The 21,447-nt window shown below is 38.1% G+C and overlaps 1 protein-coding gene across 1 annotated transcript in view; it reads right to left on the bottom strand.

Moving 5' to 3' along the window:
- Positions 1-13,298: 13,298 nt before the first annotated feature.
- The window catches only part of LOC145679088 (glycine receptor subunit alpha-2-like), a 150,670-nt gene continuing 142,521 nt past the window's right edge, over positions 13,299-21,447 (bottom strand). Inside the window, exon 9 of the mRNA XM_081749683.1 lies at positions 13,299-13,701. Within this exon, the coding sequence (XP_081605809.1) occupies positions 13,492-13,701 (210 nt within the window). The 3' untranslated portion in view covers positions 13,299-13,491. The remainder of the gene's footprint in view (positions 13,702-21,447) is intronic.

Below are 21,447 nucleotides of genomic sequence, written 5' to 3' on the forward strand. Positions count from 1 at the left end.
GTATTTGTTTATTTGTTATTTATCCGATAGAAAAAAAAATGTGAGCGATAGCGGTTACTAGCAGAATCAGATGAAATTTGACATTTATTATTTAAACAGAAGTTATGTTTAGTCAGATAATGTCAGAAAGAATAATTGTTCTGAATAAAATTGAGCGTCAATAAGAGAAGAATCTTCTTGTAAAAGTTGTCTTTTCTCCAGTTTAGTTGATAAAATCAAAATTCTTTGGAAAATATATTTCTATTTCGACTAGATGTAAATTGTATTTGTACCGCTACGCTGAGAATCAAAAGAAAACTACACGTACTACATATCTGATTAGTTGATGCATTTGTTTTATAGAGTCATTGCAATTGCGTTTACATTAGGGATGGCCAAAAATTTCCGGATCCGGACCTAGATCCGGATCTCGGATCCGAACCTCAGATCCGGATCTTATATATATAATATATATATATATATATATATATATATATATATATAGGATTCACTGATATAGTAGGTTGCTGTGCTTTTAAATGTTTCCATAACACGTTTGTGTTACCTTTGTTCTTTATTTTATTTTAACCTTGCAATATTTATATGTTGCACTTTCTGTCGAAGTCTCTTTAGTAAAGTGTTTCCCAGTTTGATTTCTTCCCATTTCAGAGTATAGTGAACTGTCTGAAAACTGATGTAAATGATAACAAATTCTTCTGTTTAGCTCCTCTTCGAAACGTAATGTTAGCTTCACATTGAAAATATTTATTTTATTCTTAGAAAATAAACTTTCTTCTTTTCTCATGTACAAATGAAATATCTTTTCTAATCGCAGGGATAGTAGACAAAACAAACTTTATTAATAGTAGTTTCTGACTCACGAGTCCAACCACCAACAAATGTAATAATGAATATCTTTCACTTCGAAGGTATATACAACAAAAAATATATACTGGTTGGCATGGAACAACAGTAGGTTTTTAAACATACACACGAGAATTTCAGGAGAGCGATTAGGTTGTGTTCGTTGTATGACTTTATTACCTAACTTATGGCTTGCCCTTCTGAGGTCGGGAGTTTGTTGAAGGAGTAAATATAAAAGAGATTTCTGTTATTTTTTCTTCACCCTCGTGGCTTCTTTTATCATACATTGCAGGACGTAACCAAAACATATCCATGCATCGTATCATTGAAGCGTTTTGTGTTTTGTATATTAAAGTGTTCAAAAATATTTAACATATTCGCATTTGTTCATGTGATCTCAGGTCCAATTCTCGGTGGGAACATACATGAGAAAATTGAAAGCTGAAACAATATGAAAATAGTATATAAAAGTCAGGAAATTGATATTAAAACTTTAGCTATCTATTGGGACTGTAAGGCTGTAGTTAAATTAACCCACACGTTTCGTAAAGATATATTACGTCGTTATTGTTTATTTACTATAAGCTACCAGATACATCCTCAGAGGCCATTTTACACTGTAGATGAAAACATTGGAAAAGGAATGAAAGGAAGGTCTCCAGAGCCTTAGATCAAGGTACTAACCTAGCATTTGCCCAGTATAACTGAGGAACAACCCTGGCAAATCCTCAGTCAGGATAGCTGGTCTCCGAATTCGAACCGGTATTATCCAATTGCGAAGCAAGAATCCTAACAAGTAGCCTGAGCTCGCTCTGTATTATTATTATTATTATTTAATTAACGTTATGTTTTAAAATTAGTGCAAATTAAACCGTACTTTCTTTATTGCTGATGTTATAGTTAATAAGCCTACATGAGACATCAGTCCCCCATTAAGAAAGAATACTAGAACTGGAATTCAGGAAGCGGGGGTGAAGAGATTAATAAGGATGGGGAAACTATGTACGATGCAAAAACTGAGTAATTATGACTTCGTCACAGATATATTCACTTACATACGTCAATTAATAATTCTCTGATACAGTGCACTCTTACTTTCTACAGTGGTAGGAAAAGGCCCGCTTTTGTAAACGAACACACTAAGCACGTGCGTATAGGCGCAATGTCCGTGCAAAGAAACATAGGTAAAACTAGAAAAAAGAATAGGGTAAGCGAGGGGAAAATGATAAACCGCCCTTCAACTTAAAAAAAAAGAAAACTAAAAATAACTAAACTTAGAGCTACGAAAGACGCGAGGCGAATTTTATTGAAAAGATTGTTTTTTCCTAGTGATTAGTTGAGCTAACTATGAACATGAATTAAAAAGAAAACAAGTATCTAGCTCTGAGTTTCCCAAACTAGTTGAAAAGAAAATATGTATTGGATAAAATTTAATAATAAAGAAGCCATTTATGATAATTAAAATAAACTAAATTCTTGGCACGACAGTCCTTTGGTTCCTACCAGCGGGCTTACGTTGAAAGTGGGGATGTGTAGTCAACGCATCGACACCCGAAGTCCCTAATGCCGGCATTCTAGACTGCAGTCCGCTACCTCTTACTTAAGATAACTCCCCAATTGTCCTCACGATGCTGGCTGAACATCGAAATTGTTGAGTGCCTCTCCGGGAATTGAACCCATGACCACGGGCACCTAAGGCACGCTCTCTGTCTTCTATAGACGAAAAGCTATAGTTACCCACATTGTCTAATACAGAAATAAGTTCTGATTCTCTAATAGCTGCTGATGGTGATAGTCGAGGTTCACCGAAGCATGATCCCAAACCCAAACTGAGATATTGATGTCACTGGAATGCCTGAAAAGTCATTGTGGGTAAGTGAATTGCCCACTTGTCAGGATGAAGGGCGATGGTGATGTGAAATGCGGGGCTGTCAGAGGTACTACTTATGATAAATTGGATTTATAATATTCTATGTTGCCATAAACCCTCTTCAGAAACAAAACTGTTAATCTTAGCTTTGAAAATGTTACATAAGAAGTTTTATTGCTATCATTAGGTTGCATTAGGAATTATCGGATTTATTTTAACGCTTAACTTTTACATCTCCTCTGATTTACGAATATTTAAATCGCTATTATCCCCTTAAGGTCAATTAGTGATATTTTAAATCATTTCGAACCAACTTTATATATGGTTAGTCTTGTTATATGGGAATAATTGAGACCAGAAGCAGTCTACAGGCTAAGTCCAAAAGAATCTTGGCCGACCTCCTGATAAACCACGTCTTTCAGCAAGGTGAATTGTGGCAATCCGATACCCACATGAGAAAATCTTCGGTTCAGTGTGAAAGCTTCCATAAGAACCAGCACTCTAATCAGTGAAATATGTTTGCTAATTTTTATTCAATGTGAAAGTACCTAACTTGTGAAACTCGTTTATTTCCTCTAGTTGTGACTCATTGTCTTATCACACCCACAGCAGCACTGGTGAAGAATACTGCTATCAGCAGAAGGCGAGAAAAGTCAAAATGCACACTTGCTGTTTCCTTCCATACGTGGTACTTTTGAAATGATGCCATACATGTTTTTCAGTTTTGATATCTGTTGAGCCATTTCAGTTTTCTAGGGGTGGCCAAAGACTTTTCAATGCAAACTGTATTAAGATTTTGACCTGCCGCCATTTTGTACAGGTTTACTAAGGGAACATCGAAACTTATTCCATCGTCTTTCTTTTAAAAATAACTTTCAAACGATATACTAATTGACCCCCCTTGCCATTTGAAAATTTTGAGTTGAACCCCGTCTAGGACCATCCGAGGGACCCTGGATCAAATTTGTTTCCTTCAATAGGTGGTCTTTTAAAATGATGAAATAGTGTTTTCTCGTTTTGACATACAGATGGTGATCAGAAAAATGGAAACACCTGTAGTTGGCAACACGTCAGATATATGGGTTGGCAGTGATGTCGTGGCGCCCGCAGCGCCGGACCGCTGGTGGTGGTGTGTTAGGTCGGTCTTTATACTACGTCAGGCGCAGTGGAACAGCAGTGTCCAGTGGCTGCAGCAGACGGAGGTAGTGTAAAAAGGGGGACCTCTCAGATTTTCAAAGAGGGCAAATTGTTGGTGCGCGGTTATGTGGAGTGAGTGTGACGGCAGTGGCTACTGTGTTAGGTGTGTCGCGTGGGACAGTGTCGAAGGTGATGACGGGCTACACAACACACGGGAAACCCACATCGGAGAAGCGGAACAGTAGGCGGAAGAAAATCATGAGAAAGTCACGCCGGGTATTAAAGCGCATTGTCACGCAGAACCGTAGTTCCACTGCGGAGCAAGTGACGGAGGAACTCAATCAGCAAATCCCCCACCCTGTTTCGACAATCACAGTCCGCCGCGAATTACATGACATGAACTTAACGGGGTCGTGTTGCACGGGCCAAACCGCTCATCAGGGACCATAACGCTTTCGCACGCCGCAAATAGTGCCGCGACCATGCAACTTGGACTGTTGAGGACTGGAAACGTGTGATATGGTCGGATAAGTCATCCTTCACCCTATTCCCAACCACGGGCCGTGTTTATATGTAGAGAACGCTCAAAGAAGCTTATGATCTGCAGTGTCTCCGCCCAACTGTGAAACAATGCGGCGACTCGGTGATGCTGTGGGCCGCCATATCATGGTTTTCATTGGGTTCTGTGGTCACACTTAGCGGACGAATCACTGCCAACGATTATGTCGCAATTTTAGGAGACCACTTGCATCCTATGGTCCTGATGTTGTTCCCGGACAATGACGCCATCTTCCAGGATGATAATGCACCCATTCACACAGCTGACGTTGTTGCAGCGTGGTTTGAGGAACATCGAGATGAAACTCAACACCTCCCCTGGCCCGTCCAATCCCCAGATCTCAACATAATTGAACATCTGTGGTCCGTCTTGGAAACACGACTCCGGCGACGATTTCCACCTCCATCCTCTCTCACAGAACTGGTCGATGCCCTGCACGAGGAATAGTGTAAAATTCCACTTGCTACGATTCACGACCTCTATGCCTCCATCCCACGTCGCATCAAGGCTGTTCTGAAGGCGAGAGGTGGCCCGACACCCTATTAATCTGGTAAGTTGCAATTTCGTTCAGGTGTTTCCATTTTTCTGATCACCATCTGTATATTTAACCGTTTCCGAGTTTTAGGGGTGGCAAAGGTCTTTATGGACACCCTATATATATATATATATATATATATATATATATATATATATAGAGAGAGAGAGAGAGAGAGAGAGAGAGAGGGTGGGCAATTTATCTTGATCATCCGCTATAACGGAGAAACCAAAAGAGAGAGAAAAGCGAAACTTTACACGAAACAACTATAAGGAAGGAGACATCTTTGTAGTCGGGCAGAGTTGGTGGAAGGACCGTAACATAGAGGATAAAGGGATAAAGTTTTTTCTTTGCTGTTTATTATGGATTAGGATGTCCTCTCTCAGATTCCGACGGGTGCCACTGTGGCACTCTTGGGCAACTTCCAGTATCACGTCATTTATGACATCACTTATACACCTGCCGAACTTACGTAACAAATGGTAATCCGCACAGAAAAGTTCTCTTTAATTCACTAACAGTACATGATACTAAGCCGATACTTTCAGAATAAGATGTCCATTTCACAATTTGGATCATTCTGGTGGTCATAGGTGGTATGATGACTTCACAATAATATCACAGAAATCAGACATATAAATTTTAAAGATTTTCCGCTTTTTAAATTTGTATAACACAAATTACGTTATAAAATTGAGCTAAACTTAAGGAACTACTATAAAAGTCTATCTACACAAAACACAGTATTACATTTAATACGAAAGAACCTGAAAGAAATTCGTTTAGAGTGTGAACAGGAATAAAATTTATTTTAAAATATAACCGAAAACTAACACTACTAATAAAGTACATTAGAATCTTCTTTCTTTCACATATAAAGTATTGTTGCATCAGCGTACGTAGAGTCGGAATGCACTGAAGGCAACCTAATACAGAAAAAAAAAATCGTTGCCCAACAGATTGGGGATGTTGTCTCCACAACCAGCTTTTATGAAAAGCTGGAAACATGAATAATTAAATTGTATAATTCTTTCATGTAATTCAAAAGATACTAAATTTTGGATGTAGCTTTAACAGGGTTAATATTGTAATAATAAATTAAATACACAAAATACATATTTCAAAAGATGCAGCAGAATTTGGGTAGGTAAACTAAAATGTTAGGTCTGTAGAATTGCAGTGGTTTTAAATGTAAAGTTCCTTCAATATGTCAGCTGATTCAATACCTTCAAGTATCGAAGTAGCTCCATGACGTGTCGTTTAACGATGTTTTCTCCGTCAAAATCTTACTCCCACTACCTCGACAAACTCGGTGTTCGTGGTTTTATTCAAAGGCTGGTTTTACAAAACCCAACCCCTTTTCTTCTTCTGTCCATAAAAGGTAGCAAAACTTCAAATGTTCGGGAACACCCACAATCACGTTGTCTTGACGTAAAATCGAAAGTTCCAGAAGGTTTAGGACAAAAACCTCCAAAGTTCAGTACCACAAACATTACCCTCAATCAACCTCACAGGAGGTGACATCGTCCAACGTGAACTTACCAATATAGCTGATAACGTAGAAAATAAGTATTTCCACAATAAAATAATGTTTATGTTTGCGGATATAAATCACTTCATTCAGTAAAAAGAGCATTATCTGGCATGTTAGTCAATATCAGAATATTGACTCAACAAAGTGACAAAACAAAATATAGCTGACATATGACTCGATGTGAAATGTGAAAAGTAGCAAGTAAGGGGAAAAAAGGCAGGACAAGGAATAAGGTGTAGACATGTGCAGGGTAAAGAACTTCTGCCATTGCATCTAGTTTAATGAACCAAAAAAGTATTACAAATTGCTTCAAAGAAGCTTGAGGCTACATTTCAAATATTCTTGAAGAAAAAAAAATAAATGTGACATCCACAAGAATCGAACGACGTCTTCCGGGACCATATCTCTCATCATGTAACAGTATTATATATTTTTCACCGTTCTACAAGTGAAACAAAAGTTAGTAAGTTTAAGACAAATCATCAAAGTTTTCATCGTTAGAATCACTATCACTACTTCCATGAACATCTCTTGAAGGATCGTATTAATCAGAATCACTTTGGTGTATACATTCATGCACATATCAGTGGCTGCGCACTTGAAATACGTTGTACACTATACTTTACACGATTTACAACTGCAATTACTTCACATCCACATGACATCAGCTCCATCACTTCTGGGGTCCAACAGTTGTTACTCCAGTTCGTGGAAGACAAATATCATTTTCAACTTCCCATCCGTAGTCATCCAGGCATAACTGGGGAGGGAAGAGTTTGTCTGCGGATTTCCAATATACCGTATCACCTGTAAGCGGACACGCTTCACACGTTACTGCATGGTCTCATCTGTTGATGGCACTGCCTTCAGGTTGGTTCAAGCATCCTTTTTAGTGGTAAAGATATGGTGTCGCAGTTGATTCATAGATTCGCAAGTTGTTGCTCCATACAAGTTAGCGAAGAATTTACCAGCTTTAAGTTGAGTTGAGTTGATTTTGAGTTTAACGTCCCGTTCAGCAGCGAGGCTATATGAGACGTGGACCTACTGATTAACGTGGAATCCGAACCACATGAGCTCCCACCGGGAATCGAACCCGGGTCTCCCACGCCAAAGGCGCGTACGCTAACCGCTTAGCCACGGAGGAGCTCTTACCAGCTTTAAGATCTCCTTGTGATGTATATTGATCTCTCCAAATGACTCTAACCCAAGGCTTTCGTGTTTCAGTTCCATGCAGCAGCTTTACCTTTATGGCATAGATAAGAGACTGAATCACATCTTGTAAGAGTGCGTAAAGCTAGTATTTCCTTGCATCTGTCACCCAAATGAATGGCACTTCCATTGGTGTCAATTATCTTGCCATTAAACTTTCTCATGGAGAAAAGAGCATCTGGCTTGTACTTTCAGTAAAAATGTAACATTAGAACAAACACATCCGTATCATCACTGAGAAGCTGCACACTTTTCTTTCCATTTTGGAAAATCATCTGCAAAGCGTAACTGATAAGTATGATGTCTGCTTACGCATGCGTAAACATGGCTCTATCACTACATGAGGGTTAGAATGTTTAATAGAGCACAGAAGATGAATGAGTTGCACCTTATTATGCACATTACTAAGAACAGCACTTCGTGCGAGTAGTGGTGTCAAGAGAGGCAAAACAAATTGCACTGCGCCACCAGCTGAACGTTTGTCTCGTTTATGAGACTTTATAGTTGAAGATTACGTACATTATGGTCATGGGAGATTGCCTTTAACACGTTGGAATAAAGATCTAACATTCTACCCCTAACTGGTCACTGCACATGGTATAATAAAGCATTTCCATCCACTAGCAGCACATTTGGTCTTGAGTCTGTTGAAATCATGATTTATTTGTCAGTATTGCTTTGTTACCCTTTCGCATGTTACCATACTTACCAAACAGAGAGAACGGTATGAAAGAAAGTTCAGATTGAAAAAGAGTATTAAGATCTATATTCCTATGTTGAGAGATAACCAATAGTCGAGCATACAGCTTTTTACATTAGATAACTCAATTTTTTCTGACCCTGAAACTTTTCTTCATTGATGCCATGGTGGCTACTTCTTTGCGGATGTTGTCATAGGATCCATCTGGAAGTTTGTTTTTAAAAGCAGTGTTCATTCTGTGGCCAATTACTAATGCATCATGAATATTGACTTTTTCATCGGCTTTCTGCCCACTGACGATCTTTATTTCAGTTTCTTTTTAAACCAACAGCGGGTGTATGTACTAAAAAGACCTAGCTTTATTTTCTTCCGGTCATTAGCATCTAAGTCTTGCCCGCGTTGTCTGACTTGTTTATGTGTACCACACTCCACATCATGAGATGAAGTTTCGAACATCGTACCCACTAACATAGACAATGTGTTGTTGTGAAAGGACCCACCCTGCTACTTGATCAACGGACAGGCTCAACCCAACAAGACCACCTTTTGCTTTGCCATACTGAATGTAAGTTTGCTCCTCAAACTGGGCAAGAGGCACAGCATTCCGGGAATCTGATCTGTGTCTGCAGACATGCTCTCTCTCTTCTCTACAAAAGTTTCACGTTACGACGTAAGGCATTTTTCATCTCTAGTACGTGCCACGTGATATATCTTGCATAGTTCCAGTGTTCTGCTGCAAAGAAATATGCTATCAGACAGTACATTTCGAGCAACCATTCTCCTTCTCTATGGAATCGTATAAGAATAAGTGTATTATCATGACGGGTATAATGAGCATGTCTACCCACAATCTACCATTGGGGTTCTGTCGGATTTTCTCAAGTTCCATCTAAAGAGCATTCACGTCTCCAATTCCATTTTTGATTAAGTTCTCGAGAAGTACCATCACTACCATACGCAGACCTCTGATTGCTTTTGGCCATGCCTTTCCAGACATCATATTGGCATCTCCATCGTTCGTTGCATGCAACAGATCTTCCTAACCAGTTCCTTGCATAAGATGGCCAATGCAACCAATGAAAGACATCAGGATAAGCATCATGCCGGGTCTTGCTATTGTGAAGTAACTGTGTATTAGATGCGAAGTGACCATGAGATAATTGTGTAAACTCTTAACTTAATTCGCTAATTTTTATTATTTTATTAAATTGCATTATCAACGACAGAATCATGAACTTTTGAAAATTCATCGGAAGAAAACTTTGATCAAGATTGTACATTCTCAGACAGCTTTTGTAAACGCATATTTGTTAATAAACACGACTAGTTTCCTCATTGCCTTTCCGCATACCCTCAAGCATAGCCTGATACTTCCCGATTCTTTGAACTCCAAAGTCATCATTCTTTAGCGACACAACAACAAGGGGTATTCGCCACGAAGTTGAGGAAGGTGCAGGATCATCAGAGACAAGCAGATCCCACCATTGGAGGACAACCAGCTCCATGTCCAAAGAATACCATTCTGTCGGTTTATCGCCGCAGACACTTTTGAGTTTGTCAGTTGAGACTAGTGGAATGAAGGTGTAAGAGGACAGCCTAAAGACGTATTATCGCAGAGACGTATCAGAGAGAGAGAGTTCGACGCCCCTAGCAGTCCAGCAGGATTGAGTTCCAGTTGTTGGCTGTTACCAGAACATCCAGGTTCCTCCAGGGCAAACCCTTTATCGTTCCAGATGACCAGGACGACGCCAGCCTCATTGGAATTATCAGGCTAGTGCTCATTCCTATTTCTTAATTACATCCTTTCTCTTTCTCACCTGTTTCCACAACTAGTCATTTTTCAAAATTAGAAACATTTGAATTTCATTAAATTCAACCATAATTTTACAGTTAAGTACCGTGTTGTGCATCAGTTCCATCCCCATTTGGTTGCATTTATTTATTACGTATTCTGAGCTACAACTGATGGCACAGCACCGGCACACTATTATATGTTTCCATCGACTGGGATCTGACCATTTAATCTTCATTATTATTTCTGCTTTGTATGGATCCATATCCGCACATTATGTGAATAAATGCTCGTCCTCTTCTTCTGACCTCTCCCCCAACTTCTCTTTGTTCCTGCTAATACTTTGAAGCCGCTGCCACTTAACAAATGAAAAATCGCGAAAAGGTAATTCTGGGGAATTTTCCCACTAAAATTAACTCTATTATTTCCCTTTTATAGTATTATTCTCATGTGCGTTACATCATTTGAAAGGGTTTTCTATTGCAAATCAACTGATATATAATTTATACTACTGTGACATTTACAGGCTTAAGTAGTTATTTTTAAATATAACTTTTAGATTCCGGATGAAATCCCGGAAATCTGAAAGAGTTACGAGAATTGCCCACGAGTGCCAGGGTGGCACCCGTCATAATATGAATGTTGAAGTACCTAGCTATCATAAAATGCAAAGGAAAAAAAAACTTTATACTAAATGTTACGGTGTCAAATTTTTACATGGGTGACCTCCAGAATATGGTATGTATTAAACAGAAACATCTTACAGACAGTGTTGCCAACCCAATATAAAGTATGTTTCTTTTTCAAATGGCACTACGTCAGATTATTACATATTTCAAATTAGCATGTCAATCGAAAACGTAAAATACCATATTATTATTCAGTGTTGCAAACTAAGGATGTTATAGTATCACAAACGTCCAAAGTTTGGAAGCCTCTATTACACGTACAACACAACGGACATGGACAGGATGATACACATCGAAAGTACCTTAGCGTTCATGATAAGGCTTTTTTCGAATGAATAGGAACAAAGTTACCAGGGTTCGAAAATCTGAATTTTTAAAGGGCTTTATTTCGAAAAAAAAATGCTTAAATAAGTATCATATCTAGTTCCATGTATGGTTTGCAATGAACATACATATTATTTTGCCGTTAACAGCACTTCGGTATCTCAAACCGTTCTGGAGATATAATAAATTACATAATTTAAGCAGTATTACTGAAATTTGCTATACTGCGTAAATCATGTAATTGCGAGAACTTGTAATTAAAATTACTAAAAGCTATTGCTATAATCCTATAAAAGAGAAAGAAAACAACAATCATTTTAAATATTTTTGATAAATACGGCATTTTCAACAGTGTTGCGAACTATCAATGTTTATCATGCAAATGAACGTATTGTACATATGGCAGAGTGTTTATACGTTGTAGTTATTTTTAATGAAACAGTCCCAGTTTCCAGTGAAAATCATTCTTCGTTACAATGTAAAACTATGTGTCTGTTATGTGTAAATTCTGAATATCGCATATCTTCCTTTTTCTTTCCTTAAGAATCGTAAAATTTTCCTTTTTTCTCTGAAAAATCGAGCAACCCTACCTGCAAGTCAATACAGAGTACTTTCGAACTATGCGCCAATAAGTTCTTTGTCGCGTTCACACAGTACACCCTCCATTCCAAAAGAAACCGAACTTTTGAAAACAAATAGTACCACTAGTGCCATCTGTTGTAATATTTTACCGGTAGATGGCGTAGTCCCTCATTGACAACTGGTATAAATGTCATGACATTTGGATGCACGGCAACAAAGTTAATGCGTTTCAACTGTCAGTGTGTTGTGTACATCGGTCGGAAAATGAGTTTCAAACAACGAGCTGCAATTGAGTTTTGTGTTAAACTGGGTAAAACTTTTAGTGAAACGCACCAAATGCTACAAAATGCATATGGTGATGAGTGTCTATCCCGTACGCAAGTTTACGAGTGGTTCAGGCGATTCAAATCGGGTAGAGAGACGCTGGATGATGACGAAAGATCAGGCCGTCCCAGAACCGGATTATCGGAAGAAAACATCGAAAAAGTGCGTGAATTCATCAAACATAACAAAAAATCGTCGGTGAAAGTTATTGAAATGGAATTAGGCATTCCTCAAACAACCGCATACCGCATTTTGACCGAAGTTTTGGGCCTTAAAAAGGTTAATTCGCGGTTTGTACCACACAAACTCACCGAAGACCAAAAAGTTGATCGAATTGCGCATTGCAAAGACATCGTTAAAAGTGCTCGGCAGGATCGAAACTTCTTGAAATCGATTGTAACTGGTGACGAGACGTGGTGTTTTGAATATGAGCCCGAAACAAAGCGGCAAAGTGCTGAATGGAGAGCGCCGGATGAAGGAACACCCAAAAAAAGTCGCTTGGTGAAGTCAAAAGTTAAGGTGATGCTGATTTGTTTTTACGATTCAAAAGGAATTATCCACAAAGAATTTGTTCAGCCCGGCCAGACAGTCACTGGAGAGTTTTACTTGGGCGTCATGAAGCGTTTGCTGGCAAGAATTCGTCGTATTCGGCCCGAATATTGCGAAATCGGCAGTTGGACTCTTTTGGACGATAATGCACCATCACATCGTTCGCGACTTGTAACTGAATTTTTGGTCAAAAATCACATTATTCGGTTGCATCATCCGCCCTATTCACCAGATCTCGCTCCGTGCGATTTCTCTCTGTTCCCGAAACTGCATTTGGCGATGAAAGGAAAGTGGCACGCATCGATTGATGCCATTGAGAAGGCGACGACCGCCGTCCTAAAGACCATTCCAATAAAGGACATGGAGAAGTCGTTTGACAACTTGTTGGAGCGTGCAAATATGTGTATCGATGCAGAAGGGGAATACATTGATTAATAAAAATGATTTGTTCCAAAATGTACATTGCTTTTTTGTTTCTTTAAAACGTTCGGTTTCTTTTGGAATGGAGGGTGTACTGCTACCTAGCGATCGAATTTGTTACCATAACTGGAACGTCCTGTATATTTCATGGAGATCGGAGAACTGGAAAGAAGGCGTAGGTTTGTATTCTTGATATTGTTATATATAAATAAGTATATGCCAAGATCTATATAACAATATATTTTCAGAGTTTATTGAAGTTTAACAATAGTATCAATATCATAACTTACATTAAATGTACATGTAACAAAAATTGCAATAATCATTTATTTGTTCCATATAGTCACTCACATAAATGAGTTAATAATAATAAAGAATGTTTCGAAAATATTAGTTGATTTGACAGTAGTCGTTGTACTGTGTATTATGATACGTATAAGACCCAATATGTTAAATTAAACGTAAGAAATATAAGAGGAAATATAAACTTTGCTACGTTGTCAATTTTGTTTCGATAATTGTCTGATCGAGGATTTTTAGTATCTGTACGAGGCTTCTTCGAGTGCTGACCTTCAGTAATGTCTGTCTGGCTTGCTGCTCCGTCATTTGTTTCATTTGAAAGACGAAAATCATTCTAGAAAAGAAAATTCTGAGTAAAATATGTAATTATATATGACAGTTCAGGATATTTTCAAAATAAAAGGAGAGAGAAGCAAAAAAGTGTTGAAAAGTACTCATTTTAACCAAAATATTAAATCATATAAAGCTTAGCATAAAGTAGAATAGGAACGTAAACAATTTCAAAAAACACAAATGACATACACTACAGCTCAATAAATCACTGGACCTACCTGCCGATGCATGGCATTGATCTTTCCCGGCACACGAATACCGGGAAGCACTTAATTTAATGACAAGGCTGAGTATGACTCTAAGCGTCGGTAAAAGTTCTCCCCTAAGCTCATACCTGGCTTTAAGAGGGAGCGTTCTGAGGATATTGCATCGATTCAAGCGAATATGATGGTGTGCTGAACATCCCAGTGGAGGACTTTCCTAGGGCGTTCCAGAGCCTCTACAACCGTTCCTGCGAGTGTGTGGCACGCAAGGAGTGTATGTAGAAAACTAACGTATACTAAATTTTTCTGGCATCGTTAAGTACATTATTTCGAGGAAGTCCAGGAACTTATTGAATGGACTGTATATGCCGTTAACAGGGGCATGCCTTCCATCAGAATTCCAAATGGTGACGGGAACATCTATCTCTCTTCACATTGTTAGAACAAAACTGCACGCCCTCCGATTCCGGAAGAACAGTTGCACGTAAGCCTAACATTACTCGAACCAGACCACTGGACTAGCATTGTTCAACCCCATAAAATATGGAGAGAAGACCAATGGAAGACTATTATTGTGTAATGAATTAAGGTACACACATTTCCAGTCCGGTGGAAGAATTTAAGTGTAGTTCCAACTGAGCGAACGCTTTTCATCGGACTGCGTTGGGCCAACAGTGAAAATCGGTGGTGTGATTAGTGTTGTAAAAAAAAAAAAAAAAAAAAAAAAAAAAAAAAAAAATTCTGTGTTTTTTTTCAATAAAAAAACCGTTCTTCATGTTTTTAATGTGTTTTTTCTGGCAACTATTATTTATTGATTTATGTTGAAGATTATTGAAATAATCAACAGAACTTGAGTCGAAGCCCTCATAACTTACAAATCGTTTGTTTCTTTGTACTATGCGAGAGGTCATTTTTGGCGTTTTCCTACATTTTCAGTTAGTGACTTATTGCTCAAAAATCATTTACCCAATTGATATGGTTAAGACCTGGTTTTTAAGAAAAGGAATGTGGTTATTTTTTGGTGTAAGTTACATTGCAGTGTTGCCAACGGGTGGGAAATTACTGAGGGAAATGCAGGGGTAAAAATTTACAAAAAATCCCCTAACCGAATTTCAAGATTTTTTTTTTTTTTTTTTTGTATCTAGCATCACTGTTGTCATATGGGTAAATGATTCCAAGTCATCTAAAAAATTCTTCGTTGTGAAAACAAGGTACAGTGAAAACCTGCCCCATCAGGAAGTCGCGGTCGGAAAGAGGGATTGCCGCCGTCGACGGTGGCGGGCCACCGGAGGCAGCCGGCACCCGTCCGGGGCGGCACGACGTTCTACTTGTTCAAAGTTGCAGACCTTTTGCCGAGGCGGCAAGCGGTCGAAATCGTAAAATAAAATGCCCTTTGCCGACCGTTGCCGACCGAAAACAGTCGGAAAGGCCTCTTTCCGACCCTCTTCCGACTCCTTATGCCGGCCTCTTTTCGTCGGCGGCGCCGGCGCATTTACTGCGAGTTACGGCTGTTTGCCGACTTCTCGGCAAGGCAACTATTCGTCGCGGTCGAAAATCACGCTGAAAGACGCCGGCGCCGGCAATCCGACATTGACAAATTGTCTGACTGTAGGCGGCAGAATCCTGATGGGGTGAAGTCGCTGGCTTCCATTCAAAGAGAGAAAGAAAAAATTCTCTGTCACCATACATATGAAATTTTGACACTCTTTACGCCTCAGAAGCAAAAATCAACAGATATGCCGGGACTACAGCTTCTCTAATTATCCTATTGAAACTTTTTTTATGGTGCGTTCTGTAGGCCAAAGAGAAGACTTTTTGGTAGTGGTACGTTTGTCCTAATGTAGCGAGCAAGAGGGAAATAATAGAGGAGAAAAGGGAAATTTTGAATTTTTCACCTAAAATCGGGAATTAATTGTTTTGGCTGCAAACACTGCCATCAGATAGACGCAAACTATCTGAAAGTAAACCTTGGTACCCCAAGAATACACCCGACAAGTTTCAAGGCGATATCTAACAAAGTAAGCATGAAATTTAAAAAAAAAATGCTCATTCTACCACAGAAATTCACATTTTTTTTTTTTAACCATTTACAGAACATGGTTTATTATAAACCTCAACTGTACTTACCCTAATTATTTTACCGAAACTTTTTATGGTGTGCTGTATAGGCTAAAGGGGATGAGGCTTTCAGACAGTGGTACGTTTGTTCGAATGTAGCCAGAAAGAGGGAAATAATAGAGACAAAGAGGGAAGAGGGAAAATTTCCCCCTACAATTGGGAATTAAAATTTTCTGTAGCTGGCATCTTAAAATAAGCTTTGGTATCCCTCTAATATATCCTACACGTAGAACCTATCGTGACGATATCTAATAAAGTAAGCATGTCATTAAAAAACATCTCATTCTACCTAACAAAATCAGTTATCTTTCCACTTACAGAATAAGATCTACTGTAAACCTCAACTGTACTTTCCCTAATTATGCTATTGAAACGTTCTATAGTGCGTTGGGAAGGGCAAAGACAAGACTTTCAGATACTGGTACGTTTGTTCTGATGTAGCCAACAAGAAGGAAATAATAGAGACAAAACAGGTAATTTTCCCCATAAATCTGGAATTAAAATTTTCTGTAACTGGCAAACCAGACAGACGAAAACTATCTTAAAATAAACATTGGTACACCATTAGTATATCCTACAAGTATAATGGCGATATTTAAGGAACAAAGCTTCCAATTACCAACAGAAAAGTAGAGAAAAATCAAGGATTAGAACCTAAATCCGAATTTTTCGTGCGCCCCCTAATTACCCCACTGTAACGATATGTACTTGCGTTTGTTCAATAAGGACAAATGTTCGACTGGCGTAAGTTGACTTGCACTCGGACATATAGGTACGGATTTACAAACAAAAATTTCGAATTTTTTGCCCAAAATTTAAGGAAATTTTAATTTCCATAGTTGGCAACACTGCGCATAGGGCCGTCCAATTAATGCCAACAATTAGGTGTCCATCTGACGTATCTACCTGACAAGTCTTAAGGAGATCTCTGCACAACGAAGGAAGCTACAGGGCAAAAAAGTAATAAAGAAAATTCGAAAATTCTCGAATTTTTGACTGGTGTGAAATTTGAGAAGGAAATTCGACACACAGAAGAAAAAGAAACTAATATGATAAACTATGGTCCAATCATATTTGGCAAAAAAAATATCCCGATATATTAATTAGTGTTCACACAGGAGTGGATTAAAAAAGTGACATACCCTTGTGTGCCACATTGGCCACCTGGGTCCGAAAGGGTTACGAGTGTATATTTGATTACATTTTTTTGACTAGTAACTCGTATTGTTGTAGTAGGTATATAGTCTCGACTAATGATAATATCGTTGTTGTAAACAATCACTTTATAAGGAAAATTTTCTCTCCTTTTTACATCTTAGTTCCAATACTGTTGCTGAGAAATGCAGGGTGTTTCAAAATGAACATCGGAATTTTAAGTCTTCGTAGTACTTATTACATTTTACGTACAATTATAAACAATGCATCAAGTAAAAGAACACCTCAAACAGTTTTTGCTACAAGTGTTCGATGTGAGCTTCCTTCGTCACACGGCACACATCGAGTCGATAGGTGATAAAGCCCATAATGCTTTCCGCCGGGATATAGCACAAAACCCATTAGGGTAGTCACGTTGCAACTGTACCATCTAGTGGAGATTTGCTGACTCCCAGATGCGATCATTACGAGTGCTCACGTCGTCACTTAGGTGAAATATCGACTCATCATTGAAACTTTCCGCCCAGTAGCGTACCCAGGAATTTATTTCGCGGGGGGGGCAAACTAAATATGAAGGTATTTTATATTAAAATTCCTAAAATTGCCCCTAAAATTAGGCTAAATTTTTTAAAAAGTCGAAATTTCGAGGGGTCCGGACCCCCAGGTTCCCCCTGCGTACGTCCCTGTTTCCGCCATATGATACAAAACATTCAATTCACACAGACAGTTGCATAGTAACTACAGATTCAGTCTGTGCAAAATTAAAACAGAAAGCTTTCTGCTCTCTAGTCTCCATCTTTGCTACTTGCTCTTTCTAACGGCAGACAGAGGAAACAATGCATGTGCATGCGTGCATACAAAACTGTTTGAGTTGCTCTGTCATTTGATAATATTATAATACGCGTATTTATAATTGTAAATCAATTGTAATAGATACTACAACGTTTCAAAACCATAATATTCATTTTGAAATACCCTGCATTACTTCAAATTATGTCACCCTATATTCGTGTCTTGTATGTATATGCATATCATAAGGACCGGCCCTAGGAAATTTTAGGCAATTTGTCGCCCCGTGCAATGACGTAATTTGCTGCCTCCCTCTTTCTCCAGAAAGTACAATCTTAAAAGTCACGATTTTAAGTATGCTATTTTTGCATGAACAACGAAGGGATGGCAAAGTGCACTCGCATTCAGAAAGGCCTAAATACTACAAATGCAATCTCGTGTCTGTTTTTACTTTAATTAATAATCTATTATGTTAGTGAAAGATAAAGTAAACACACCTGCAAAGGAAAGATGGTAATCCTTTTTATAGAATTCAATATCGAGCTTCAATCTCAATATATCAGTTTGCAATTATAGTGCAACTAGCTCTTTTATCTTTATTTCTTGATTTTCCTTCTACATCTTTTTTTTTTAAGTTGTTTCCACCTTCAATGATAACGATCTTATTTGCGACTAAGACAAGAATAGCTGTCATGTCAGAACTCTGATAACTAACTAAATGGAACAGGTGTTCGAGAATTGAGTTCTTGTACTTGACAACAATTAAGCAATTTGTGCTGGGATTTATTTTACCATTTGCTTTAGCACTGCCCATGTGACTTAAACTAATGTGACCTAAACATAATTTATGAATGTAGTATTCAAATAGAAGGTCAGCTTAGTAAATTTAATTACCATGATCATGAAGTCTGTTTCCAACAAGAAATATTTATTTTAAATAAAATACTTATGGCAGATATTGCAGCCCCATGCAAATGCGCGTGTTGCACATATTGTAGAGCCGGCAATGCATATTATATATCTCAGTCGACAAATTATTTATATATGATATTTAGAAAAATACTAGAGGCAAATTAGTATTAATTTCTACCTTTAGACAAGTTACTTGCATTTTATACTGTTCGTGATATTATTTTCGTACTTATTAAAGTCCTACTTTCACGAAAAAAAAAAAAAAAACAATTTTTCATTTATACTTTTATTTCTTGGTTGATATTGGTAAAACACTACAGAAACCCGGATTAATGCTACTCTTATAAATTGTAAAATATTTGTACCGTATCAGTATCTATCATTTATGTTGCATTTTGCGGTAATTACACCTACATAAAAATACTTCAGACAAATAGACGTAAGATACATTACAAATGACTATTTGAAAAAAACGAGAAGCAGTTTTTTTTTAAAAAAAACGTACATTTCTGAAAAAATACAAACTTTTTTTTTTCCTATTTACAACACTAGTGGTTGAGGTGTTTTCTGCTGATATGGGCTGGGTCCGCTTTAACACAATTCAATGCTTTCCACAGTGTGAAGTTCTCCGGAATGAGCCAATGTTCCTATGAAGTTGACAATGCTCCCTGCCACCGTCCGTCATTGTTATGAGGTGGAAGCCTTTCCTGGGTAGCGCGCGCTGTGATTCAGGCAAATCAGACTCGACATCTTATTAAATAGATCGTCAACTTTCTCGCTATACCAGATATGGGGTTTCCGGTGACTTGTTGCAAGTAGTGTTCGTTATAATATATGAACTAAAAGCAATAACAACAAAGGGAACTTTGAAATTAGTTAATCTTAAGATGGTTAGACGAATGATTACAAAACAGTCTTTGTTTATAGGTCTAATACAACTACAATAATACTAAATCACTGAATTATTATTATTTCTTTTAATGTACATCTGGTTCTTGTTATACAGTAAAATGAACAATGCTGATTTCTGCTGAACCTAGAAATATGGGAGAAATTTCTGTGAAAGACATTTCTTTGAGATTAACGGTTTGGCCTCAACGAAGTGTAGTAACATCTTACGAAGTGCGTATGATAGAACGGGATCATACTAGATGATACACAGATCAAAAAGTGCTCACATGAACAAAGCTGAAGTGCCTTATCACCTTGTTTTACCACATAAAAATTGAGCTACCAATACCAAAGAAATTTCTCTTGCAATAGGCTATGAGTGGTTAGCATTTAACAACTTCGGCGCAGGAGACCTGGGTACAATTCACAATGAGATGTGTACACATGTGAATCGCATCCCACAATAGCTTGAGGCCCATAACTACGGGTAGGGTTAGATTTACATCGAAGTTACACCATCCGAGCGTGACGTAATGTCACGTGGTATTATCATAGGGGCAAAGGTGGAATAAAACGAGCGCTGAGAGGCTTCTAGGCAAGTAGCAACCGCAGAAGAAGAATTAGAGAGGCTTCTAACTCCCTTTGATAGCTCATCTATGTTTCGTAACGTACATAAATAACTTTCTTTTTAAAATATCAATTAAGTTGTGTGTGCAAAGTGGACTAAATACCAAGTAACATTACGTCACGACCGGATGGTGCAACTTCAATGTAAATTTAACTACACCCTAGTTTTTAACTACACCTATCGGATCGTGACATAATGTCACGTGATAATTATTCTACTTTGCACACACAATTTAACTGATAAAAAAAGTGATTTACGTACGTTACGAAACATAGCTGAGCGAGTGTCAGTGAGCGAAGGGGTTAAAAGCTCTGCAGGGCTCGTTTTGTACCACCTTGACCCCTGTGATAATATCACGTGACATTACGTCACGCTCGGGTGGTGCAACTTCATTGTAAATCTAACCTCACTGCCACAACTACGGCGTTGTTGGTCTTTAACAACTAACTACAGGGTGTCCAATATACAATGCAACCCAGAGTTTGGGATAGTAGAACTTTTGAAACGGATGCGGAACACAAATAATGGTTATACCAAAATGCAGCCTTGTTCATGCATATATTTTTAAACTAGGAAGCAACGATTGAAGTACACTAGGAACCACACAATGTTGCCAGATGTAAACTAAGGTGTAAATCAATTTTTTTTACAAGACACGTAAATTGATTCATAACTCATACGTATAGATGTTCTGTCGTTAATTTTCAGTTTGTATAACTGGAGTAGCTTGGAAACTATGAAATGAATGGAAAAAAGAGAAGTTTTCTGAATTGTCAGTTCTACGACAGATTCTGGAAGTGCCCCCGTTTTAATTAAATGAATAGCAATGTTGCGGGGTGCATGTAAGTAAAAGTTTTATCATGATAATTTCAAAGTTTCTTTTTCATTGTTTTCAGGAATTGCATAATGTAGACAGATCCTTAACAAATCCTTTGATGCACTGAAACATCAGCACTGTTGCCAATTCAGAATTTATGAAAACCATGTTTTCCCTAGTAACCCCTTACAGAGATCTCATCCGATTAGTTATCGGTGGAAATGATTTTTTTTT

Source organism: Thermobia domestica, chromosome 2 (assembly GCF_964235325.1).
Source record: "Thermobia domestica chromosome 2, izTheDome1.hap1.1, whole genome shotgun sequence".
In the NCBI taxonomy this organism is placed as follows: domain Eukaryota; kingdom Metazoa; phylum Arthropoda; class Insecta; order Zygentoma; family Lepismatidae; genus Thermobia; species Thermobia domestica.